Source organism: Salmo salar, chromosome ssa08, assembly GCF_905237065.1.
Source record: "Salmo salar chromosome ssa08, Ssal_v3.1, whole genome shotgun sequence".
Lineage (NCBI taxonomy): Eukaryota > Metazoa > Chordata > Actinopteri > Salmoniformes > Salmonidae > Salmo > Salmo salar.
Window position 1 is genome coordinate 26,683,473 of NC_059449.1, and position 27,808 is coordinate 26,711,280.

The 27,808-nt window shown below is 45.3% G+C and overlaps 1 protein-coding gene across 1 annotated transcript in view; it reads right to left on the reverse strand.

Annotated features, from left to right (window-relative positions):
- Nucleotides 1-25,372, reverse strand: part of LOC123744261 (extensin-like) — a 105,127-nt gene extending 79,755 nt beyond the window's left edge. The window contains exon 1 of the mRNA XM_045723114.1: nt 25,326-25,372. Within this exon, the coding sequence (XP_045579070.1) occupies nt 25,326-25,372 (47 nt within the window). The remainder of the gene's footprint in view (nt 1-25,325) is intronic.
- Nucleotides 25,373-27,808: the final 2,436 nt, after the last annotated feature.

Consider the following 27,808-nt stretch of genomic DNA (forward strand, 5'->3'; position numbering starts at 1 on the left):
TACAGTATATTATATTAGAGGGGTGGGTGGGGAGCATTGCATGGCTACAGTATATCATATTAGAGGGGTGTGTGGGTAGCGTTGCATGGCTACAGTATATTATATTAGAGGGGTGGGTGGAAGCGTTGCATGGCTACATTGTATTATATTAGAGGGGGGGTGGGTAACGTTACATGGCCACAGTATATCATAATTGAGGGGGTGGTTGGGTAGTGTTGCATGACTACAGTATATTTTATTAGAGGGGGTGGGTGGGGAGCGTTGCATTGGAACAGTATATAATAATAGAGGGGGTGAGTGGGGAGCGTTGCATGGCTAAAGTATATTATATTAGAGGGGGTGGATGGGGAGCGTTCCATGGCTACAGTATATTATATTAGAGGGGGTGAGTGGGGAGCGTTGCATGGCTACAGTATATTATATTAGAGGGATGGATGGGGAGCGTTGCATGGCTACAGTATATTATATTAGAGGGGGTGGATGGGGAGCGTTGCATTGATACAGTATACTATGTTAGAGGGGGTGAGTGGGGAGCGTTGCATGGCTACCGTATATTATTTTAGAGGGGGTGGGTGGGGAGCATTGCATGGCTACAGTATATTATATTAGAGGGGTGGGTGGGGAGCGTTGCATGGCTACAGTATATTATATTAGAGGGGGTGATTGGGGAGCGTTCCATGGCTACAGTATATTATATTGGAGGGGTGAGTGGGGAGCGTTGCATGGCTACCGTATATTATATTAGAGGGGGTGGGTGGGGGAGCGTTGCATGGCTACAGTGTATTATATTAGAGGGGGTGGTTATTAGCGTTGCATGGCTACAGTATATTATATTAGAGGGGGTGGGTGGGGAGCGTTGCATGGCTACCGTATATTATATTAGAGGGGTAGGTGGGGAGCGTTGCATGGCTACAGTATATTATATTAGAGGGGTGGTTGGTAGCGTTGCATGGCTACAGTATATTATATTAGAGGGGGTGAGTGGGGAACGTTGCATGGCTACTTTATATTATTTAGAGGGGGTGACTGGGGAGCGTTGCATGGCTACAGTATGTTATATTAGAGGGGTTGGGTGGGGAGCGTTGCATGGCTACAGTATATTATATTAGAGGGGGTAGATGGGGAGCTTTGCATGGCTACAGTATATTATATTAGAGGGGGTGGATGGGGAGCGTTCCATGGCTACAGTATATTATATTAGAGGGGGTGGGTGGGGAGTGTTGCGTGGCTACAGTATATTATGTTATAGGGGGTGGATGGGGAGGATTGCATGGCTACAGTATATTATATTAGAGGGGTGGGTGGGGGAGCGTTGAAAGGTTACAGTATATTATATTAGAGGGGGTGGCTGGGGAGCATTGCATGGCTACAGTATATCATATTAGAGGGGGTGGATGGGGAGCATTGCATGGCTACAGTATATTATTTTAGAGGTGGTGGGTGGGGAGCATTGCATGGCTACAGTATATTATATTAGAGGGGGTGGATGGGGAGCGTTGCATGGCTACAGTATATTATTTTAGAGGTGGTGGGTGGGGAGCGTTGCATGGCTACAGTATATTATATTAGAGGGGGTGGGTGGGGGAGCGTTGCATGGCTACAGTATATTAAATTAGAGGGGTGGGTGGGGAGTGTTGCATGGCTACAGTATATTATATTAGAGGGGGTGGGTGGGGAGCGTTGCATGGCTACAGTATATTATATTAGAGGGGGTGAGTGGGGAGCGTTACATGGCTACAGTATATAAAATTAGAGGGGGTGGATGGGGAGTGTTGCATGGCTACAGTATATTATATCAGAGGGGGTGGATGGGGAGCGTTAAATGGCTACAGTATATTATATTAGAGGGGTTGGGTGAGGAGCGTTGCATTGCTACAGTATATTATATTAGAGAGGGTGAGTGGGGAGCGTTGCATGGCTACAGTATATTATATTAGAGGGGTGGATGGGGAGCGTTGCATGGCAACAGTATATTATATCAGAGGGGTGGGTGGGGAGGGTTGCATGGCTACAGTATATTATATCATAGTGGTGACTGGGGAGCGTTGCATTGATACAGTATATTATATTAGAGGGGGTGAGTGGGGAGCGTTGCATGGCTACAGTATATTATATTAGAGGGGGTAGGTGGGGAGCGTTGAATGGCTACAGTATATTATATTAGAGGTGGTGAGTGGGGAGCTTTGCATGGCTACCGTATATTATATTAGAGGGGTGGGTGGGGAGCGTTGCATGGCTACAGTATATTATATTAGAGGGGTGGGTTGTTAGCGTTGCATGGCTACAGTATATTATATTAGAGGGGGTGGGTGGGGAGCGTTGCATGGCTACAGTATATTATATTAGAGGGGTGGGTGGGGAGCGTTGCATGGCAACAGTATATTATATTAGAGGGGGTGGGTGGGGAGCGTTGCATGGCTACAGTATATTATATTAGAGGGGGGGGTGGGGAGCGTTGCACGGCTACAGTATATTATATTAGAGGGGGTGGGTGGGGAGCGTTGCATGGCTACAGTATATTATATTAGAGGGGGTGGGTGGGGAGCGTTGCATGGCTACAGTATATTATATTAGAGGGGTGATTGGGGAGCGTTGCATGGCTACAGTATATTATATTAGAGGGGGTGAGTGGGGAGCGTTGCATGGCTACCGTATATTATATTAGAGGGGGTGGGTGGGGAGCGTTGCATGGCTACAGTATATTATATTAGAGGGGTGGGTGGTGAGCGTTGCATGGCTACAGTATATAATATTAGAGGGGGTGGGTGGGGAGCGTTGCATGGCTACCGTAAATTATATTAGAGGGGTGGGTGGGGGAGCGTTGCATGGCTACAGTATATTATATTAGAGGGGTGGGTGGGGAGCGTTGCATGGCTACAGTATATTATATTAGAGGGGGTGAGTGGGGGAACGTTGCATGGCTACTTTATATTATTTAGAGGGGGTGACTGGGGAGCGTTGCATGGCTACAGTATGTTATATTAGAGGGGTGGGTGGGGAGCGTTGCATGGCTACAGTATATTATATTAGAGGGGGTGGGTGGGCAGCGTTGCATGGCTACAGTATATTATATTAGAGGGGGGTGGGTGGAGAGCGTTGCATGTCTACAGTATATTATATTAGAGGGGTGAGTGGGGAGCGTTGCATGGCTACAGTATATTATATTAGAGGGGTGGGTGGGGAGCGTTGCATGGCTACAGGAAATTATATTAGAGGGGGTGGATGGGGAGCGTTGCATGGCTACAGTATATTATATTAGAGGGGTGGGTGGGGAGGGTTGCATGGATACAGTATATTATATTAGAGGGGGTGGGTGGGGAGCGTTGCATGGCTACAGTATATTATATTAGAGGGGTGGATGGGGAGCGTTGCATGGCTACAGTATATTATATTAGAGGGGGTGGATGGGGAGCGTTCCATGGCTACAGTATATTATATTAGAGGGGGTGGGTGGGGAGCGTTGCATGGCTACAGTATATTATATTAGAGGGGTGGGTGGGGAGCGTTGCATGGCTACAGTATATTATATTAGAGGGGTGGGTGGGGAGCGTTGCATGGCTACAGTATATTATATTAGAGGGGGTAGGTGGGGAGCGTTGCATGGCTACAGTATATTATATTAGATGGGGTGGTTGGGGAGCGTTGCATGGCTACAGTATATTATATTAGAGGGGGTGGGTGGGGGAGCGTTGCACGGCTACAGTATATTATATTATAGGGGGTAGGTGGGGAGCGTTGCATGGCTACAGTATATTATATTTGAGGGGGTGGGTGGGGAGCGTTGAAAGGTTAGAGTATATTATATTAGAGGGGGTGACTGGGGAGCGTTGCATGGCTACAGTATATCATATTAGAGGGGGTGGGTGGGGGAGCGTTGCATGGCTACAGTATATTATATTAGAGGGGTGGGTGGGGAGCGTTGCATGGCTACAGTATATTATATTAGAGGGGGTGGATGGGGAGCGTTGCATGGCTACAGTATATTATATTAGAGGGGTAGGTGGGGAGCGTTGCATGGCTACAGTATATTATATTAGATGGGGTGGTTGGGGAGCGTTGCATGGCTACAGTATATTATATTAGAGGGGGTGGGTGGGGAGCGTTGCACGGCTACAGTATATTATATTAGAGGGGGTAGGTGGGGAGCGTTGCATGGCTACAGTATATTATATTTGAGGGGTGGGTGGGGAGCGTTGAAAGGTTACAGTATATTATATTAGAGGGGTGGGTGGGGAGCGTTGCATGGCTACAGTATATCATATTAGAGGGGGTGGGTGGGTAGCGTTGCATGGCTACAGTATATTATATTAGAGGGGGTGGGTGGAAGCGTTGCATGGCTACATTGTATTATATTAGAGGGGGGTGGGTAACGTTACATGGCCACAGTATATCATAATTGAGGGGTGGTTGGGTAGTGTTGCATGACTACAGTATATTTTATTAGAGGTGGTGGGTGGGGAGCGTTGCATTGGAACAGTATATAATAATAGAGGGGGTGAGTGGGGAGCGTTGCATGGCTACAGTATATTATATTAGAGGGGGTGGATGGGGAGCGTTCCATGGCTACAGTATATTATATTAGAGGGGGTGAGTGGGGAGCATTGCATGGCTACAGTATATTATATTAGAGGGGGATGGATGGGGAGCATTGCATGGCTACAGTATATTATATTAGAGGGGGGTGGATGGGGAGCGTTGCATTGATACAGTATACTATGTTAGAGGGGGTGAGTGGGGAGCGTTGCATGGCTACCGTATATTATTTTAGAGGGGGTGGGTGGGGAGCATTGCATGGCTACAGTATATTATATTAGAGGGGGTGGGTGGGGAGCGTTGCATGGCTACAGTATATTATATTAGAGGGGGTGATTGGGGAGCGTTCCATGGCTACAGTATATTATATTGGAGGGGTGAGTGGGGGAGCGTTGCATGGCTACCGTATATTATATTAGAGGGGGTGGGTGGGGAGCGTTGCATGGCTACAGTGTATTATATTAGAGGGGGTGGGTTAGCGTTGCATGGCTACAGTATATTATATTAGAGGGGTGGGTGGGGAGCGTTGCATGGCTACCGTATATTATATTAGAGGGGGTGGGTGGGGAGCGTTGCATGGCTACAGTATATTATATTAGAGGGGTGGTTATTAGCGTTGCATGGCTACAGTATATTATATTAGAGGGGGTGAGTGGGGAACATTGCATGGCTACTTTATATTATTTAGAGGGGGTGACTGGGGAGCGTTGCATGGCTACAGTATGTTATATTAGAGGGTTGGGTGGGGAGCGTTGCATGGCTACAGTATATTATATTAGAGGGGGTAGGTGGGGAGCTTTGCATGGCTACAGTATATTATATTAGAGGGGTGGATGGGGAGCGTTCCATGGCTACAGTATATTATATTAGAGGGGTGGGTGGGGGAGTGTTGCGTGGCTACAGTATATTATGTTATAGGGGGTGGATGGGGAGGATTGCATGGCTACAGTATATTATATTAGAGGGGGTGGGTGGGGAGCGTTGAAAGGTTACAGTATATTATATTAGAGGGGGTGACTGGGGAGCATTGCATGGCTACAGTATATCATATTAGAGGGGGTGTGTGGGTAGCGTTGCATGGCTACAGTATATTATATTAGAGGGGGTGGGTGGAAGCGTTGCATGGCTACAGTATATTATATTAGAGGGGGTGGGTGGGGAGCGTTGAAAGGTTACAGTATATTATATTAGAGGGGGTGACTGGGGAGCGTTGCATGGCTACAGTATATCATATTAGAGGGGGTGTGTGGGTAGCGTTGCATGGCTACAGTATATTATATTAGAGGGGTGGGTGGGGAGCGTTGCATGGCTACAGTATATTATATTAGAGGGGGTGAGTGGGGAGCGTTGCATGGCTACAGTATATTGTATTAGAGGGGGTTACTGGGGAGCGTTGCATGGCTACAGTGTATTATATTATAGGGGGTGGGTGGAACGTTGCATGGCCACAGTGTATCATATTAGAGGGGGTGGTTGGGTAGCGTTGCATGGCTACAGTATATTTTATTAGAGGGGGTGGGTGGGGAGCGTTGCATTGGTACAGTATATAATAATAGAGGGGGTGAGTGGGGAGCGTTGCATGGCTACAGTATATTATATTAGAGGGGGTGGATGGGGAGCGTTCCATGGCTACAGTATATTATATTAGAGGGGGTGAGTTGGGAGCGTTGCATGGCTACAGTATATTATATTAGAGGGGGTGGGTGGGGAGTGTTGCATGGCTACAGTATATTATATTAGAGGGGGTGGATGGGGGAGCGTTGCATGGATACAGTATATTATGTTAGAGGGGGTGAATGGGGAGCGTTGCATGGCTACAGTATATTATTTTAGAGGTGGTGGGTGGGGAGCGTTGCATGGCTACAGTATATTATATTAGAGGGGGTGGGTGGGGGAGCGTTGCATGGCTACAGTATATTATATTAGAGGGGGTAAGTGGGGAGCGTTACATGGCTACAGTATATTATATTAGAGGGGGTGGATGGGGAGCTTTGCATGGCTACAGTATATTATATTAGAGGGGTGGGTGGGGAGCGTTGCATGGCTACAGTATATTATATTAGAGGGGTGAGTGGGGAGCGTTGCATGGCTACAGTATATAAAATTAGAGGGGGTGGATGGGGAGTGTTGCATGGCTACAGTATATTATATTAGTGGGGGTGGGTGGGGAGCGTTAAATGGCTACAGTATATTATATTAGAGGGGGTGGGTGGGGAGCGTTGCATTGCTACAGTATATTATATTAGAGGGGGTGAGTGGGGGAGCATTGCATGGCTACAGTATATTATATTAGAGGGGGTGGATGGGGAGCGTTGCATGGCAACAGTATATTATATCAGAGGGGGTGGGTGGGGGAGCGTTACATGGCTAGAGTATATTATATTAGAGGGGGTGAGTGGGGAGCGTTGCATGGCTACAGTATATTATATTAGAGGGGGTGGGTGGGGAGCGTTACATGGCTACAGTATATTATATTAGAGGGGGTGGGTGGGGAGGGTTGCATGGCTACAGTATATTATATTATAGTGGTGACTGGGGAGCGTTGCATGGCTACTGTATATTATATTAGAGGGGGTGAGTGGGGAGCGTTGCATGGCTACAGTATATTATATTAGAGGGGGTAGGTGGGGAGCGTTGAATGGCTACAGTATATTATATTAGAGGGGGTGAGTGGGGAGCGTTGCATGGCTACCGTATATTATATTAGAGGGGGTGGGTGGGGAGCGTTGCATGGCTACAGTATATTATATTAGAGGGTGTGGTTAGTAGCGTTGCATGGCTACAGTATATTATATTAGAGGGGGTGAGTGGGGGAGCGTTGCATGGCTACAGTATATTATATTAGAGGGGTGGGTGGGGAGCGTTGCATGGCAACAGTATATTATATTAGAGGGGGTGGGTGGGGAGCGTTGCATGGCTACAGTATATTATATTAGAGGGGGTGAGTGGGGAGCATTGCATTGCTACAGTATATTATATTAGAGAGGGTGAGTGGGGAGCATTGCATGGCTACAGTATATTATATTAGAGGGGGTGGATGGGGAGCGTTGCATGGCAACAGTATATTATATCAGAGGGGGTGGGTGGGGAGCGTAACATGTCTAGAGTATATTATATTAGAGGGGGTGAGTGGGGAGCGTTGTATGGCTACAGTATATTATATTAGAGGGGGTGGGTGGGGAGCGTTACATGGCTACAGTATATTATATTAGAGGGGGTGGGTGGGGAGGGTTGCATGGCTACAGTATATTATATTATAGTGGTGACTGGGGAGCGTTGCATTGATACAGTATATTATATTAGAGGGGGTGAGTGGGGAGCGTTGCATGGCTACAGTATATTATATTAGAGGGGGTAGGTGGGGAGCGTTGAATGGCTACAGTATATTATATTAGAGGGGGTGAGTGGGGAGCGTTGCATGGCTACCGTATATTATATTAGAGGGGGTGGGTGGGGAGCGTTGCATGGCTACAGTATATTATATTAGAGGGGGTGGTTATTAGCGTTGCATGGCTACAGTATATTATATTAGAGGGGGTGGGTGGGGAGCGTTGCATGGCTACAGTATATTATATTAGAGGGGGTGGGTGGGGAGCGTTGCATGGCAACCGTATATTATATTAGAGGGGGTGGGTGGGGAGCGTTGCATGGCTACAGTATATTATATTAGAGGGGGTGAGTGGGGAGCGTTGCACGGCTACAGTATATTATATTAGAGGGGGTGGGTGGGGGAGCGTTGCATGGCTACAGTATATTATATTAGAGGGGTGGGTGGGGAGCGTTGCATGAATACAGTATATTATATTAGAGGGGGTGATTGGGGAGTGTTCCATGGCTACTGTATATTATATTGGAGAGGGTGAGTGGGGAGCGTTGCATGGCTACCGTATATTATATTAGAGGGGGTGGGTGGGGAGCGTTGCATGGCTACAGTATATTATATTAGAGGGGCTGGTTATTAGCGTTGCATGGCTACAGTATATAATATTAGATTGGGTGGTGGGGAGCGTTGCATGGATACAGTATATTATATTAGAGGGGGTGAGTGGGGAGCGTTGCATGGCTACAGTATATTATATTAGAGGGGGTGGATGGTGAGCGTTGCATGGCTACAGTATATTATATTAGAGGGGGTGAATGGGGAGCGTTCCATGGCTACAGTATATTATATTAGAGGGGGTGGGTTGGGAGTATTGCATTGCTACAGTATATTATATTAGAGGGGGTGGGTGGGGAGCGTTGCATGGCTACAGTATATTATATTAGAGGGGTGGATGGGGAGCGTTGCATGACTACAGTATATTATATTAGAGGGGGTAGGTGGGCAGCGTTGCATGGCTACAGTATATTATATTAGATGGGGTGGTTGGGGAGCGTTGCATGGCTACAGTATATTATATTAGAGGGGTGGGTGGGGAGCGTTGCACGGCTACAGTATATTATATTAGAGGGGTAGGTGGGGGAGCGTTGCATGGCTACAGTATATTATATTTGAGGGGTGGGTGGGGAGCGTTGAAAGGTTACAGTATATTATATTAGAGGGGGTAACTGGGGAGCATTGCATGGCTACAGTATATCATATTAGAGGGGGTGTGTGGGTAGCGTTGCATGGCTACAGTATATTATATTAGAGGGGGTGGGTGGAAGCGTTGCATGGCTACAGTATATTATATTAGAGGTGGTGAGTGGGGAGCGTTGCATGGCTACAGTATATTGTATTAGAGGGGGTGACTGGGGAGCGTTGCATGGCTACATTGTATTATATTAGGGGGGGGGTGGGTAACGTTACATGGCCACAGTATATCATAATTGAGGGGGTGGTTGGGTAGTGTTGCATGACTACAGTATATTTTATTAGAGGGGGTGGGTGGGGAGCGTTGCATTGGAACAGTATATAACAATAGAGGGGTGAGTGGGGAGCGTTGCATGGCTACAGTATATTATATTAGAGGGGGTGGATGGGGAGCGTTCCATGGCTACAGTATATTATCTTAGAGGGGGTGAGTGGGGGAGCATTGCATGGCTACAGTATATTATATTAGAGGGGTGGATGGGGAGCGTTGCATGGCTACAGTATATTATATTAGAGGGGGTTGATGGGGGGCATTGCATGGATACAGTATATTATGTTAGAGGGGGTGAGTGGGGAGCGTTGCATGGCTACAGTATATTATTTTAGAGGGGGTGGGTGGGGAGCGTTGCATGGCTAGAGTATATTATATTAGAGGGGGTGGGTGGGGAGTGTTGCATGGCTACAGTATATTATATTAGAGGGGGTGATTGGGGAGCGTTCCATGGCTACAGTATATTATATTGGAGGGGGTGAGTGGGGAGCGTTGCATGGCTACCGTATATATTATATTAGAGGGGTGGGTGGGGAGCGTTGCATGGCTACAGTATATTATATTAGAGGGGGTGGTTATTAGCGTTGCATGGCTACAATATATTATATTAGAGGGGGTGGGTGGGGAGCGTTGCATGGCTACCGTATATTATATTAGAGGGGGTAGGTGGGGAGCGTTGCATGGCTACAGTATGTTATATTAGAGGGGTGGGTGGGGAGCGTTGCATGGCTACAGTATATTATATTAGAGGGGGTAGATGGGGAGCTTTGCATGGCAACAGTATATTATATTAGAGGGGGTGGATGGGGAGCGTTGCATGGCTATAGTATATTATGTTAGAGGGGGTGAGTGGGGAGCGTTGCATGGCTACAGTATATTATATTGGAGGGGGTGGATGGGGATCGGTGCATGGCTACAGTATATTATATTAGAGGGGGTGGATGGGGAGCGTTCCATGGCTACAGTATATTATATTAGAGGGGGTGAGTGGGGAGCATTGCATGGCTACAGTATATTATATTAGAGGGGGTATATGGGGAGCGTTGCATGGCTACAGTATATTATATTAGAGGGGGTGGATGGGGAGCGTTGCATGGATACAGTATATTATTTTAGAGGGGGTGGGTGGGGAGCGTTGCATGGCTACAGTATATTATGTTAGTGGGGGTGAGTGGGGAGCGTTACATGGCTATTGTATATTATATTAGAGGGGGTGGATGAGGAGTGTTGCATGTCTACAGTATATTATATTAGAGGGGGTGGGTGGGGAGCGTTAAATGGCTACAGTATATTATATTAGAGGGGGTGAGTGGGGAGCATTGCATGGCTACAGTATATTATTTTAGAGGGGGTGGGTGGGGAGCGTTACATGGCTACAGTATATTATATTAGAGGGGGTGGATGGGGAGTGTTGCATGGCTACAGTATATTATATTAGAGGGGGTAGGTGGGGAGCGTTAAATGGCTACAGTATATTATATTAGAGGGGGTGGTTGGGGTGCGTTGCATATCTACAGTATATTATATTAGAGGGGTGGGTGGGGAGCGTTGCATGGCTACAGTATATTATAATAGGGGGGTGGGTGGGGAGCGTTGCATGGCTACAGTATATTATATTAGAGGGGGTGGTTGGGGAGCGTTGCATGGCTACAGTATATTATAATAGAGGGGTGGGTGGGGAGCGTTGCATGGCTACAGTATATTATATTAGAGAGGGTTTGTGGGGAGCGTTGCATGGCTACAGTATATTATATTAGAGGGGGTGAGTGGGGAGCGTTGCACGGCTACAGTATATTATATTAGAGGGGGTGGGTGGGGAGCGTTGCATGGCTACAGTATATTATATTAGAGGGGGTGGGTGGGGAGCGTTGCATGGCTACAGTATATTATATTAGAGGGGGTGAGTGGGGAGCGTTGCACGGCTACAGTATATTATATTAGAGGGGGTGGGTGGGGAGCGATGCATGGCTACAGTATATTATATTAGAGGGGGTGAGTGGGGAGCGTTGCATGGCTACAGTATATTATATTAGAGGGGGTGACTGGGGAGCGTTGCATGGCTACAGTATATTATATTAGAGGGGTGGGTGGGGAATGGATAAGGATATAAATATGAGGAAGGAGGGGAGGAGAAGCATTCTGCACATCCCGTGACCAAACGCACACACACACACACACACACTACACACACTTCACACATCCTACATAATGGCTGTTTGTCACGTTAATTACTGCGACTAGTCATGTGATTGAAGCGGAACACCTTAGTGCTGACGAGCAACTAATGGATGAATCAGGGAGTTGGATCGTTTAGAAGCTGCCACACAACTCGTCCATTAGAACTGATTACTACATCAATGATTAATGTTCACCTCCAGAAATACATGTTCCTAATGTAATCACTTACCCTACATACTGTATGTGTGTACAACACCTGTATATAGTGCATGTTGGTGGATGTCCATCCATAAGTAAGTGAGCAGTATGAATATTGAAATCCATAAGCCCACTCTATGTACAGTTGTTCTATATAGTGAAATATGTGGATGTACATTTAGTTATAATTGTGTAGTGTAAATATTGGATATTGAAAATCCCCAGAGTCTTTCCTGGTAAGGTCATGTAGTCAGGAAACACTCCTGGTCCAAGTCAATACAGTACACAATCTCTCTGAATCCCAAATGGCTATATGGTGCATTAGGTATGACCAGAGCTTGTTTACATTCCATATGGACATAGATTATTCCTGTATAATATAACTAAATGAAAAGTGATATCTTTTACTGTACAACAACTACAAGGTTGAATATAAATGTCTGTATCCATATGTTCACCTGATGTTTCTATGTTCTTTATCATGTTAGCTAAAGGTCATGTCAGTTTAATAGGCCAAAGCTGGACATTGAAAGGCCATGAAATGGGCATAGCAACCTACTTTACATAGCAACAAGCAACAAGAACTGTTGGAGGTAAACAAAATAAACATAATGCCAAATTGACTTGTATTTTTAGATAACAGTGCAATAGTGAAATAGTTATGATTCCGTAATTGCCACACAAATAGTAACATAACAGTCTAATGTCTACTACCACTGCAGTTTGTACTCAGTTATTGGGAGATAATTATCACATTGTGTGATCAGTGTTACAAGTACAACAAATTATAGTATTTTCATAAAGGCTAGATATTACAGTGTAGAATATGAAAACCAACCGACTAAATTAAAAAAGTCATTCACTCATAATATACACCTCCACTACCTGTCTTATCTGACCGACACGTATCCATCGTAGCCTGATCCTACTGTAACCTGGTCCTACTGTATCTGTAGTCTGGTCCTACTGTATCTGTAGTCTGCTCCTACTGTATCTGTAGTCTGGTCCTACTGTATCTGTAGTCTGGTACTACTGTAGTCTGGTCCTACTGTAACCTGGTCCTACTGTATCTGTAGTCTTATCCTACTGTATCAGTAGTCTGGTCCTACTGTATCTGTAGTCTTGTCCTACTGTATCTGTAGTCTGATCCTACTGTAGTCTGGTCCTACTGTATCTGTAGTCAGGTCCTAATGTAGTCTTATCCTACTGTATCTGTAGTCTGATCCTACTGTATCTGTAGTCTGGTCCTACTGTATCTGTAGTCTGGTTCTGCTGTATCTGTAGTCTGGTCCTACTGTAACCTGGTCCTACTGTTTCTGTAGTCTGATCCTACTGTATCTGTAGTCTGGTTCTGCTGTATCTGTAGTCTGGTCCTACTGTAACCTGGTCCTATTGTATCTGTAGTCTGATCCTACTGTATCTGTAACCTGGTTCTGCTGTATCTGTAGTCTGGTCCTACTGTAACCTGGTCCTACTGTATCTGTAGTCTGATAATACTGTATCTGTAGTCTGATCCTACTGTATCTGTAGTCTGGTTCTGCTGTATCTGTAGTCTGGTACTACTTTATCTGTAGTCTGGTCATACAGTAGTCTGACACTACTGTATCTGTAGTCTGATCCTACTGTATCTGTAGTCTGGTCCTACTGCATCTGTAGTTTTGGCCTACTGTAACCTGGTCCTACTGTATCTGTAGTCTGGTCCTACTGTACCTGTAGTCTGGTCCTACTGTATCTGTAGTCTGATCCTACTGTAACCTGGTCCTACTGTATCTGTAGTCTGGTGCTACTGTACCTGTAGTCTGGTCCTACTGATCCTACTGTAACCTGGTCCTACTGTATCTGTAGTCTGATCCTACTGTAACCTGATCCGTCTGTAACCTGGTCCTACTGTATCTGTAGTCTGGTCCTACTGTATCTGTAGTCTGGTCCTACTGTATCTGTAGTCTTGTCCTACTGTATCTGTAGTCTGGTCCTACTGTATCTGTAGTCTGGTCCTACTGTAGTCTGGTCCTACTGTAACCTGGTCCTACTGTATCTGTAGTCTGGTTCTACTGTAACCGTAGTCCTACTGTAACCTGGTCCTACTGTATCTGTAGTCTGGTACTACTGTATCCGTAGTCTGATCCTACTGTATCTGTGGTCTGGTCCTACTGTATCTGTAGTCTGGTACTACTGTAACCTAGTCCTACTGTATATGTGGTCTGGTCCTACTGTATCTGTAGTTTGGTCCTACTGTAACCTAATCCTACTGTATCTGTTGTCTGGTCCTACTGTATCCTGGTCCTACTGCATCTGTAGTCTGGTCCTACTGTATCTGTAGTCTGGTGCTACTGTAGTCTGGTCCTACTGCGTCTGTGGCCTGGCCCCACATTTGTCTGTGGTCTTGCAGAACAGTGTTTAGTCACATGACCAGTCATAAGATGTTCATATATTGCCTACCTGTCTACCTGCTTATCGTATCTCTCTCCATTCATTGCTAATTGTGCTGGGTACAACACAGTGTGCTGTCACAGTGACCAGCCACGGTGGAGTGGCATTCATTTAACGATAATTAATGATTGAAACACACACACACTTTTTAGTCCTGTCTTGGCCTCATTCGAATTCTGTCTGCCCCCTTCCCTGCCGAGCCCAAGAGGGAGGGAAGGAGGGAGACAAAGAAGGGTTCAGCAAATGCCTAAGGGTAACTTCATCCTAGTAAATGTATCATTGTTATTTTTCTACTCATCTGTAAGCAGAGTAGGTGTTGTTGGCATTGTACAGCTGTGTCCCAAATGTCACTCTATTCCCTATCCAGTGATCTATTCCCTACCCAGTGATCTATTCCCTTTATACAGGTTGCTAGATCGAATCACCGAGCTGACAAGGTAAAACATTTATATATATATAGTCTATATAGATTACAGAGGGGATATATCTATAGTGTATTGTAACTGGTTCTATAGGGGATATATCTATAGTGTAATGTAACTGGTTCTATAGGGGATATATCTATAGTGTATTGTAACTGGTTCTATAGGGGATATATCTATAGTGTATTGTAGCTGGTTCTATAGGGGATATATCTATCGTGTATTGTAGCTGGTTCTATAAGGGATATATCTATAGTGTATTGTAGCTGGTTCTATAGGGGATATATCTATAGTGTATTGTAGCTGGTTCTATAGGGGATATATCTATAGTGTATTGTAGCTGGTTCTATAAGGGATATATCTATAGTGTATTGTAGCTGGTTCTATAGGGGATATATGTATAGTGTAATGTAGCTGGTTCTATAGGGGATATATCTATAGTGTATTGTAGCTGGTTCTATAGGGGATATCAATAGTGTATTGTAGCTGGTTCTATAGGGGATATATCTATAGTGTATTGTAGCTGGTTCTATAGGGGATATATCTATAGTGTATTGTAGCTGGTTCTATAGGAGATATATCTATAGTGTATTGTAGCTGGTTCTATAAGGGATATATCTATAGTGTATTGTAGCTGGTTCTATAGGGGATATATCTATAGTGTAATGTAGCTGGTTCTATAGGGGATATATCTATAGTGTATTGTAGCTGGTTCTATAGGGGATATATCTATAGTGTATTGTAGCTGGTTCTATAGGGGATATATCTATAGTGTATTGTAACTGGTTCTATAGGGGATATATCTATAGTGTATTGTAGCTGGTTCTATAGGGGATATATCTATAGTGTATTGTAGCTGGTTCTATAGGGGATATATCTATAGTGTATTGTAGCTGGTTCTATAGGGGATATATCTATAGTGTATTGTAACTGGTTCTATAGGGGATATATCTATAGTGTATTGTAGCTGGTTCTATAGGGGATATATCTATAGTGTAATGTAGCTGGTTCTATAGGGGATATATCTATAGTGTATTGTAGCTGGTTCTATAGGGGATATATCTATAGTGTATTGTAGCTGGTTCTATAGGGGATATATCTATAGTGTATTGTAGCTGGTTCTATAGGGGATATATCTATAGTGTATTGTAGCTGGTTCTATAGGGGATATATCTATAGTGTATTGTAACTGGTTCTAAATGGGATATATCTATAGTGTATTGTAGCTGGTTATATAGGGGATATATCCACACTGTATTGTAACTGGTTCTATAAGGGATATATCTATAGTGTGTTGTAACTGGTTCTATAGGGGATATATCTATAGTGTAATGTAACTGGTTCTATAGGGGATATATCTATAGTGTATTGTAGCTGGTTCTATAGGAGATATATATATATAGTGTATTGTAGCTGGTTCTATAGGGGATATATCTATAGTGTATTGTAGCTGGTTCTATAGGGGATATATCTATAGTGTATTGTAACTGGTTCTATAGGGGATATATCTATAGTGTAATGTAGCTGGTTCTATAGGGGATATATCTATAGTGTATTGTAACTGGTTCTATAGGGGATATATCTATAGTGTATTGTAGCTGGTTCTATAGGGGATGTATCTATAGTGTATTGTAGCTGGTTCTATAGGGGATATATCTATAGTGTATTGTAGCTGGTTCTATAGGGGATATATCCTTAGTGTATTGTAGCTGGTTCTATAGGGGATATATCTATAGTGTATTGTAGCTGGTTCTATAGGGATATATCTATAGTGTATTGTAGCTGGTTCTATAGGGGATATATCTATAGTGTATTGTAGCTGGTTCTATAGGGGATATATCTATAGTGTATTGTAGCTGGTTCTATAGGGGATATATCTATAGTGTATTGTAACTGGTTCTATAGGGGATATATCTATAGTGTATTGTAGCTGGTTCTATAGGCGATATATCTATAGTGTAATGTAGCTGGTTCTATAGGGGATATATCTATAGTGTATTGTAGCTGGTTCTATAGGGGATATATCTATAGTGTATTGTAGCTGGTTCTGTAGGGGATATATCTATAGTGTATTGTAGCTGGTTCTATAGGGGATATATCTATAGTGTATTGTAGCTGGTTCTATATGGGATATATCTATAGTGTATTGTAGCTGGTTCTATAGGGGATATATCTATAGTGTATTGTAGCTGGTTCTATAGGGGATATATCTATAGTGTATTGTAACTGGTTCTATAGGGGATATATCTATAGTGTAATGTAGCTGGTTCTATAGGGGATATATCTATAGTGTATTGTAACTGGTTCTATAGGGGATATATCTATAGTGTATTGTAGCTGGTTCTATAGGGGATACATCTATAGTGTATTGTAGCTGGTTCTATAGGGGATATATCTATAGTGTATTGTAGCTGGTTCTATAGGGGATATATCCTTAGTGTATTGTAGCTGGTTCTATAGGGGATATATCTATAGTGTATTGTAGCTGGTTCTATAGGGGATATATCTATAGTGTATTGTAGCTGGTTCTATAGGGGATATATCTATAGTGTATTGTAACTGGTTCTATAGGGGATATATCTATAGTGTATTGTAGCTGGTTCTATAGGAGATATATCTATAGTGTATTGTAGCTGGTTCTATAGGGGATATATCTATAGTGTATTGTAGCTGGTTCTATAGGGGATATATCTATAGTGTATTGTAACTGGTTCTATAGGGGATATATCTATAGTGTAATGTAGCTGGTTCTATAGGGGATATATCTATAGTGTATTGTAACTGGTTCTATAGGGGATATATCTATAGTGTATTGTAGCTGGTTCTATAGGGGATATATCTATAGTGTATTGTAGCTGGTTCTATAGGGGATATATCCTTAGTGTATTGTAGCTGGTTCTATAGGGGATATATCTATAGTGTATTGTAGCTGGTTCTATAGGGGATATATCTATAGTGTATTGTAACTGGTTCTATAGGGGATATATCTATAGTGTATTGTAGCTGGTTCTATAGGCGATATATCTATAGTGTAATGTAGCTGGTTCTATTGGGGATATATCTATAGTGTATTGTAGCTGGTTCTATAGGGGATATATCTATAGTGTATTGTAGCTGGTTCTGTAGGGGATATATCTATAGTGTATTGTAGCTGGTTCTATAGGGGATATATCTATAGTGTATTGTAGCTGGTTCTATATGGGATATATCTATAGTGTATTGTAACTGGTTCTATAGGGGATATATCTATAGTGTATTGTAGCTGGTTCTATAGGGGATATATCTATAGTGTATTGTAACTGGTTCTATAGGGGATATATCTATAGTGTAATGTAGCTGGTTCTATAGGGGATATATCTATAGTGTATTGTAACTGGTTCTATAGGGGATATATCTATAGTGTATTGTAGCTGGTTCTATAGGGGATACATCTATAGTGTATTGTAGCTGGTTCTATAGGGGATATATCTATAGTGTATTGTAGCTGGTTCTATAGGGGATATATCCTTAGTGTATTGTAGCTGGTTCTATAGGGGATATATCTATAGTGTATTGTAGCTGGTTCTATAGGGGATATATCTATAGTGTATTGTAGCTGGTTCTATAGGGGATATATCTATAGTGTATTGTAGCTGGTTCTATAGGGGATATATCTATAGTGTATTGTAGCTGGTTCTATAGGGGATATATCTATAGTGTAATGTAGCTGGTTCTATAGGGGATATATCTATAGTGTATTGTAGCTGGTTCTATAGGGGATATATCTATAGTGTATTGTAGCTGGTTCTGTAGGGGATATATCTATAGTGTATTGTAGCTGGTTCTATAGGGGATATATCTATAGTGTATTGTAGCTGGTTCTATAGGGGATATATCTATAGTGTATTGTAACTGGTTCTATAGGGGATATATCTATAGTGTATTGTAGCTGGTTCTATAGGGGATATATCCACACTGTATTGTAACTGGTTCTATAAGGGATATATCTATAGTGTATTGTAACTGGTTCTATAGGGGATATATCTATAGTGTAATGTAGCTGGTTCTATAGGGGATATATCTATAGTGTATTGTAGCTGGTTCTATAGGAGATATATCTATAGTGTATTGTAGCTGGTTCTATAGGGGATATATCTATAGTGTATTGTAGCTGGTTCTATAGGGGACATATCTATAGTGTATTGTAGCTGGTTCTATAGGGGATATATCTATAGTGTAATGTAGCTGGTTCTATAGGGGATATATCTATAGTGTATTGTAACTGGTTCTATAGGGGATATATCTATAGTGTATTGTAGCTGGTTCTATAGGGGATATATCTATAGTGTATTGTAGCTGGTTCTATAGGGGATATATCCTTAGTGTATTGTAGCTGGTTCTATAGGGGATATATCTATAGTGTACTGTAGCTGGTTCTATAGGGGATATATCTATAGTGTATTGTAGCTGGTTCTATAGGAGATATATCTATAGTGTATTGTAGCTGGTTCTATAGGGGATATATCTATAGTGTATTGTAGCTGGTTCTATAGGGGATATATCTATAGTGTAATGTAACTGGTTCTATAGGGGATATATCTATAGTGTATTGTAACTGGTTCTATAGGGGATATATCTATAGTGTATTGTAGCTGGTTCTATAGGGGATATATCTATAGTGTATTGTAGCTGGTTCTATAGGGGATATATCTATAGTGTATTGTAACTGGTTCTATAGGGGATATATCTATAGTGTATTGTAGCTGGTTCTATAGGGGATATATCTATAGTGTATTGTAGCTGGTTCTATAGGGGATATATCTATAGTGTATTGTAACTGGTTCTATAGGGGATATATCTATAGTGTATTGTAACTGGTTCTATAGGGGATATCAATCGTGTATTGTAACTGGTTCTATAGGGTATATATATATAGTGTATTGTAGCTGGCATGATTTGCTGAAGGCAGTTCCATATCTGACATTTTCTAATGTAACCGTTATACAGTGCTGTTAGATTATATCGCCATGGTGTCATTGCAGCTCCTAACTTTAACTGGTGCTGAAGCAGATATACACACACATCCACACACACACACACACACACACACACACACACACACACACACACACACACACACACACACACACACACACACACACACACACACACACACGCTCACACGGCAGTTTTTTAAGGTGGCCAATGTAGTTGGATTTGCTGGGGATGCAGTTGCATACCTTATAGCCTCTTAGGGATCTGCTCTCTCTTTCTCTCTCTAGCGCTCTTTCTGTCCATCTCCTTCTCCCTCCCTCCCTCTCTCGCTCAATCTTTCGGTCTCTCTCTTTCTCCCTCTCTCGTTCTCTCTCTCTCTCTCTCCCTCCCTCTCTCGCTCAATCTTTCGGTCTCTCTCTCTCTCTCTCTCTCTCTCTCTCTCTCTCTCTGTCTGCATCACTGCATTAGATAAAGCCCTGAATCACCCTCTGCTGCAGTGCCTGCTGGTACCACAGTGCCTCCAAGTGGTTGAGAGAATAACTACACCCTCTGTGTCTGCCAACACAAACTGCACCTCACTCTGCAGGCACACACACAGTGGGTCGGTGGGTAGGTCTTTATGGATGTGTGCAGTGAGAAATTGAAAGGTAACAATTAAAAGCTGTTCCTGGAGCACTCAGATATTCTGGGGTGTATGCTGAATTAAAACTCTCTCTTTCTCCCCCTCCTCCCACTCTCTCTCTCTTCCTCCCTCCTATTGTTCTCTCTCTCTCTCTCCCTCTCTCCGTCTCTCTTAAAACAGGTAACGTCTCCCTGGTCTGGTGGTGTCTGGAAAACAAGATGGAGAGAGAGAGAGAGAGAGAGAGAGAAAGATGGAGGAGGAGAGATCGGGGTTTAGGAATAGAAGGGAAACAGAGGAATATTAGGAGGGAAAATGATAGAAGATTAAGACTCAGATTTACATTTGAGTCGATTAGCACATGCTCTAATCCAGAGAGATTTACAGGAATCAGGAATGAGTTCATACATTTTCATACTGGTCCCCCGTTGGAATCTAACCCACAACCCTGGCTTTGCAAGCGTCATGCTTTACCAACTCAGGCACACTTTTTCACATGACCCTAATGGCTAAAGTCAGTGTCACGGATCCTTCCGGGAACTGTGTCATTACGCACACCTGGTCCCCATTTCACTGATTGTAATTGTATAAATGTGACCTATGGTTCACCATTGGGCTGTCGATTATTGTTCCAATGTCCGTTGGACGTGTGAGTACCTGTGCTGTGTGTTTTGGGCTTTTGTGCCCTTGTGGATTGTGCAGATGATTACGGGTCTCGTCCCGTGTTGTATCATCGTGCGTGTGTGTTTTCGGGTCTCGTCCCGTGTATTTATTTGAGGTACTACTCGCTCTTTTGTTTGGGTTTCAATCCTGTGTTTTATGTACTTGTTTGTTTGGTCTTCGTCCCCGCCCCCTTTAAAAGGCAGTAATTTGGGTGAAATGAAAAACCCTATTACGCATTCCTGCACCTGTCACCTGATCCTTCATACCAGTGTGACAGTCAGGGCCTGCTGAAGGGAAAGCTATCTGTATCCCTAATGGCACCCTATTCCCTATGTAGTGCACACTATTCCCTATGTAGTGCACCCTATTCGCTATATAGTGCACCCTATTCCCTATATAGTGCACCCTATTCCCTATATAGTGCACCCTAATCCATATGTAGTGCCCAACGTTGGACCAAAGTAGTGGAGTGTATAGGGAATAGCGTGCCGTTTGGGATACAGCCCTGATCCTAGATCAGATCTTAATGGCAGTGCTTTCCCAAGCTGAGAAATTAGCAAAACAACGACACTCCCAAAACAAACAGGAACAACAACAACAAAAACAGGCAGAGGAAGAGGAGGAGGAGGATTCACTGTGGCTCGCATCATTACTGCATCATTAATGCATCATTACCACCAGACAGACGGAGAGAAGACAGGCAGAAACCTCAGATTGCAAAAACTAAAGAGGGAGGGAGGGAGGGAGGGAAGTAGGTGTATGTGAGGTGGTAGAAAGCAGCTGGTGTATTGTCAGTGTCTGTGTCCCTCCACTAAGTTGTCCCAGCAGTATAACTCCAATCAGACAGGACTAGGCCAGACACTCTTCTGCGTCTCTCTCTCCCTGTCTCTCTTTCTGTCTCTCTCTCTGTTTCTCTCTCACTGTCTCTCTTTCTGTCTGTCCCTTTTTCTGTCTCTCTCTGGATCTCTCTCTCAATCTCTCTGGCTCGCTCTGTCTCTCTCTCCCTCTCTCTCTGTCTCTCTCTCTCTCTCTTTCTCTCTCTCTGGCTCGCTCTGTCTCTCTCTCCCTCTCTCTTTCTGTCTCTCTCTCTCTCTTTCTCTGGCTCTCTTCCTCTGTCTCTCTCTCTCTCTCTCTGGCTCACTCTCTCTCTCTCTGGCTCGCTCTGTCTCTCTCTCTCTCTCTCTCTCTCTCTATCTGTGTCTCTCTCTATCTCTGGCTCTCTCTCTGGCTTGCTCTCCCAATTAAATTAAATTTCAATTTAAAGGCTTTATTGGCATGGTAAACCTATGTTTACATTTCCAAAGCAAGTGAAATAGATAATAAACAATAAATAAATGTACTGTAAACATCACACCAAATAAATAAACATGGTATGTATTTATAATGGTGTTTGTTCTTCACTGGTTGACCTTTTCTTGTGGCAACAGGTCACACATCTTGCTGCTGTGATGTCACACTGTGGTATTTTTTTTAATGTAACTTTTATTTAACTATGCAAGTCAGTTAAGAAAAATGTTTTATTTTACAATGACGGCCAACCAGGGAACAGTGGGTTAACTGCCTTGTTCAGGGGCAGAGAGACATATTTTTACCTTGTCAGCTCGGGGATTCGATCCAGCAACCTTTTGGTTACCGGCCCAACTCTCTAAACATAGGCTACGTGCCCCATATCTATTTCACCCAGTAGATATGGGAGTCTATCAAAATTGGATTTATTTTCAAATTCTTTGTGGATCTGTGTAGTCTGAGGGAAATATTTTTCTCTAATATTGTCATACATTGGGCAGGAGGTTAGGAAGTGCAGCTCAGTTTCCACCTCATTTTATGGGCAGTGTGCACATAGCCTGCCTTGTCTTGAGAGTCAGGTCTGCCTACAGCTGACTTTCTCAATAGCAAGGCTATGCTCACTGAGTCTGTACATAGTCAAAGATGTCCTTAATTTTGGGTCAGTACCAGTGGTCAGGTATTCTGCCACTGTGTACTCTCTGTTTAGGGCCAAATAGCATTCTAGTTCGCTCTGATTTTTTGGTAAATTCTTTCTAATGTGTGAAGTAATTATCTTTTTGTTTTCTCATGATTTGGATGGGTCTAACTGTGTTGCTGTCCTGGGGCCCTGTGGGGTGTGTTTGTGAACAGAGCCCCAGGACCAGCTTGCTTAGGGGGCTCTTCTCCAGGTTCATCTCTCTGTAGGTGATGGCTTTGTTATGGAAGGTTTGGGAATCGCTTCCTTTTAGGTGGTTGTAGAATTTAACGGCTCTTTTCTGGTTTTTGATAATTAGCAGGTATCGGCCTAATTCTGCTCTGTATGCATTATTTGGTGTTTACATTATACACAGGGGATATTTTTGCAGAATTCTGCATGCAGAGTCTCAATTTGGTGTTTGTCCCATTTTGTGAATTATTGGTTGGTGAGCGGACTACAGACCTCACAACCATAAAGGGCAATGGGTTCTGTAACTGATTCAAGTACTTTTAGCCAGATCCTAATCGTTATTGTCACGTCCTGACCAGTAAAGAGGTTATTTGTTATTGTAGTTTGGTCAAGACGTGGCAGGGGGTGTTTGTTTAATGTGTTTCGGGGTTTGTTGGGCAATGTTCTATGTTAGTCTATTTCTATGTCTGTGTCTAGTTTATCTATTTCTCGTCGTTGTTTTTGTTTATGTGTTTGTTTTGGTTTCTTTTTGGGGGAAACCGTCCAGAGCTTCCGGCAACAGTTCCCCGTCTAGAGCTTCCGGCGACAGTTCCCCGTCCAGAGCTTCCGGCGACATTTCCCGTCCAGAGCTTCCGGCGACAGTTCCCCGTCCAGAGCTTCCGGCGACAGTTCCCCTTCTAGAGCTTCCGGCGACAGTTCCCCAGTCCGGAGCCTGCAAAGACGGCCCACAGTCCGGAACCAACAGAGACGGCCCTCAGTCCGGAACCGCCAGAGACGGCCCTCAGTCCGGAGCCTGCAGAGACGGCCCTCAGTCCGGAGCCTGCAGAGACGGCCCACAGTCCGGAGCCTCCAGAGACGGCCCACAGTCCGGAGCCTGCAGAGACGGCCCACAGTCCGGAGCCTGCAGAGACGGCCCACAGTCCGGAGCCTGCAGAGACGGCCCACAGTCCGGAGCCTGCAGAGACGGCCCACAGTCCGGAGCCTGCAGAGACGGCCCACAGTCCGGAGCCTGCAGAGACGCCCTTCAGTCCGGAGCTCCCAGAGTCGCCCTTCAGTCCGGAGCTCCCAGAGTCGCCCTTCAGTCCGGAGCTCCCAGCGACGTGCATCAGCCTGAGGTCTCCAGCGACGCGCATCAGCCCGAGGTCTCCAGCGACGCACATCAGCCCGAGGTCTCCAGCGACACACATCAACCCGAGGTCTCCAGCGATGCACATCAGCCCGAGGTCTCCAGCGACGCACCTTAGCCCTGAGCCTTCAGCGGGGGTGGACAGGTTAGGTTGGGGACTAAGGCCAGAGCCTGAGCCACCTCCATAGTAGGAGGATGGGGGAGGGGGGGGTGTAGCACAAGAACCGTCGGTGACGGTGGCCACCCTCCCTTCCCTCCCTTTAGTTTGGGATTATTTTTGTTTTGGGGTTTATTTTTGTGTTTATTTTTGTGTTTTTTTGTTTGTGGTGCATCCGGGGTCTGCACCTTTGGGGGGGGGGGTACTGTCACATCCTGACCAGTAAAGAGGTTATTTGTTATTGTAGTTTGGTCAGGACGTGGCAGGGGGTGTTTGTTTAATGTGTTTCGGGGTTTGTTGGGCAATGTTCTATGTTAGTCTTTTTCTATGTCTGTGTCTAGTTTATCTATTTCTATGCTTAGTTTATTGGTTTGACCTTCAATTGGAGGCAGCTGTTTCTCGTTGCCTCTAATTGAAGGTCCTATTTAGTAGGGGTGTTTTTTCATGGGTTTTTGTGGGTAGTTGTTCCATGTGTAGCTGTGTGCCTTACATGACTGTTTCTCGTCGTTGTTTTTGTTTAAGTGTTTGTTTTGGTTTCTTCACAATAAAGAAGATGAGCATACACATTCCCGCTGCGCCTTGGTCCCATCTTTACGACGAACGTGACAGTTATGTCGAATTTTATGTTCCTTCAAGGCCCTCTTGCCTTGTCTCTCAGATCGTTCACAGCTTTGTGGAAGTTACCTGTGGTGCTGATATTTAGGCCAAGGTATGTATAGTTTTGTGTGTGCTCTAGGGCAACGGTGTCTAGATGGAATTTGTATTTGTGGTACTGGCAACTGGACCTTTTTTGGAACACCATTATTTTTGTCTAACTGAGATTTACTGTCAGTGCCCAAGTCTTCTTTCTTTCTCTCTCTCTCTCTCTCTCTCTCTCTCTCTCTCTCTCTCTCTCGTTCCCCCCCCTTACCCCCAGTCCTCTTACCATCCGTCTCTCGTTGGATCTCAGTCTTGTCAGTGATTGGCTGAGAGTTTCAGTGTGATTGTGCTAGGGGCCAAAAAATAGCTATTCCTGAGAGAACTACTTACTGGCTGAAGGGGAAGTACCACTTCAGCCACTGCCTAGCAACCGTCATATTACACTGGTCAGTTAGAGAGAACATTGTCCTGTTACCAAGAGAGCGGACCACCAGGGAGAGACAGAGTGAGAGAGAAGGAGAGAGGTAGAGAGAGGAGCAGAGGGAGAGACGGATGTGGTGACTCACCCTCTGTGTCATCTTCTTTTTCACTCTCTCTCTCTCTCTCTCTCTCTCTCTCTCTCTCTCTCTCTCTCTCTCTCCCCATTCCATTCAAGGGCTTTATTGGCATGGGAAACGTATGTTTACATTACCAAAGCAAGTGAAACAGATAATAAACAAAAGTGAAATAAACAATAAAAAAGAGCAGTAAACCTACAAAAGTGTAATGAGTTTACTCTCTCTCTCTCTCGCTCTCGCGCTCTTAGACCTTGATCTATTTCCTCCCTCTCTGACAGTATCCTCACTTCCTCCTCTCTCTTTCTCCCACTCTCTCCCTCACTCTCTCCCTCTCTCTCCCTCTCTCTCTCCCTCCCTCTCTCCCTCTCTCTCTCTCTCCCTCCCTCCCTCACTCTCTCCCTCTCTCCCTTACTCTCTCCCTCTCTCTCTCCCTCTCTCTCTCCCTCACTCTCTCCCTCTCTCTCTCCCTCCCTCCCTCCCTCTCTCTCTCACTCTCTCTCTCTCTCTCCCTCTGTCTCCCTCTTTCTCCCTCCCTCTCTCCCTCTCTCTCCCTCACTCTCTCCCTCTCTCCCCTCTCCCTCTCTTCCTCTTTCTCCTTCCCTCTCTCCCTGTACCGCTGTGTTGATGTGGTATCTCCTCCCAGCCTCCATCCCTCCCTCCACCCCCCATTACTCCCTTCCTCCATCCCTCTCACCCTACCTCTCTCCATCCCTCCCTCCATCCATCTCTCTCTCTCTCCCTCTGAGTGAGTGGATGAGTGATGTCAGGCTAGGTCTGTGTTGACTGAATAATGCACTCTCAGCCTGGAGAATGATGGGCTGGCTGGAGAAGTGGAAAAAGAGAGGGGGAGAGAGAGAGAGAAGGGTGGGGGGAGAGAGAGCAGGGGAGGGAGGAGCTGGAGGGAGGAGGTAGAGAGGTGTGGGAGAGAGGAGGGAGCGAGAGAGGAGCTGGAGGGAGGAGGGAGAGAGGTGGGGGAGGGAGGAGAGAGAGGAGATGGAGGGAGAGAGAGAAAGAGGAGCTGGAGGGAGGAGGGAGAGAGGTGGGGGAGGGAGGAGGGAGGAGAGAGAGGAGATGGAGGGAGAGAGAGAAAGAGGAGCTGGAGGGAGGAGGGAGGAGGGAGAGAAGTGGGGAGGGAGGAAGGAGAGAGGAGATGGAGGGAGACAGAGAGGAGCTGGAGGGAGGCGGGAGAGAGATGGGGGGAGAGGAGGGAGAGAGAGGAGATGGAGGGAGGAGGGAGAGATGTGGGAGATGGAGGGTTGGAGATAGGAGATTGAGGGAGGAGGGAGAGAGAGAGGAGCTGGAGAGAGGAGGGAGAGAGGTGGGGGAGGGAGGAGAGAGAGGAGATGGAGGGAGAGAGAGAGGAGCTGGAGGGAGAGAGGTGGGGAGGGAGGAGGGAGAGAGGAGATGGAGGGAGACAGAGAGGGGCTGGAGGCAGGAGGGAGAGAAGTGGGGAGGGAGGAGGGAGAGAGGAGATTTTGGGAGACAGAGAGGAGCTGGAGGGAGGAGGGAGAGAGGTGGGGAGGGAGGAGGGAGACCGGGAGGAGCTGAAGGGAGGAGGGAGAGAGTTGGGGAGGGAGAGAGGTGGGTGCAGTGGAGAAAGGTTAGGCACACAGTAGAGATACACACACCATTCACAGACCAGAGGAGGGAGAGAGAGAGGGATGAGAGAGGAGCGGAAGGGATGAGATGAGGAGAGAGAAGGGAGGGAAGGAGAGAGGGATGAGATGGAGAGAGAGGGATGAGAGAGGAGCGGAAGGGATGAGATGGAGAGAGAAGGGAGGGAGAGAGAGAGGGATGAGATGGAGAGAGAGAGGGATGAGAGAGGAGCGGAAGGGATGAGATGGAGAGAGAAGGGAGGGAAGGAGAGAGGGATGAGATGGAGAGAGAGCGGAAGGGATGAGATGGAGAGAGAAGGGAGGGAGAGAGAGAGGGATGAGATGGAGAGAGAGAGGGATGAGAGAGGAGCGGAAGGGATGAGATGGAGAGAGAAGGGAGAGGAGAGAGAGGGATGAGAGAGGAGCGGAAGGGATGAGATGGAGAGAGAAGGGAGGGAGAGAGAGAGGGATGAGATGGAGAGAGAGAGGGATGAGAGAGGAGCGGAAGGGATAAGATGGAGAGAGAAGGGAGGGAGAGATAGAGGGATGAGATGGAGAGAGAGAGGGATGAGAGAGGAGCGGAAGGGATAAGATGGAGAGAGAAGGGAGGGAGAGATAGAGGGATGAGAGAGGAGCTGAAGGGATGAGATGCAGAGAGAAGGGAGGGAGAGAGAGAGGGATGAGATGGAGAGAGAGGGATGAGAGAGGAGCGGAAGGGATG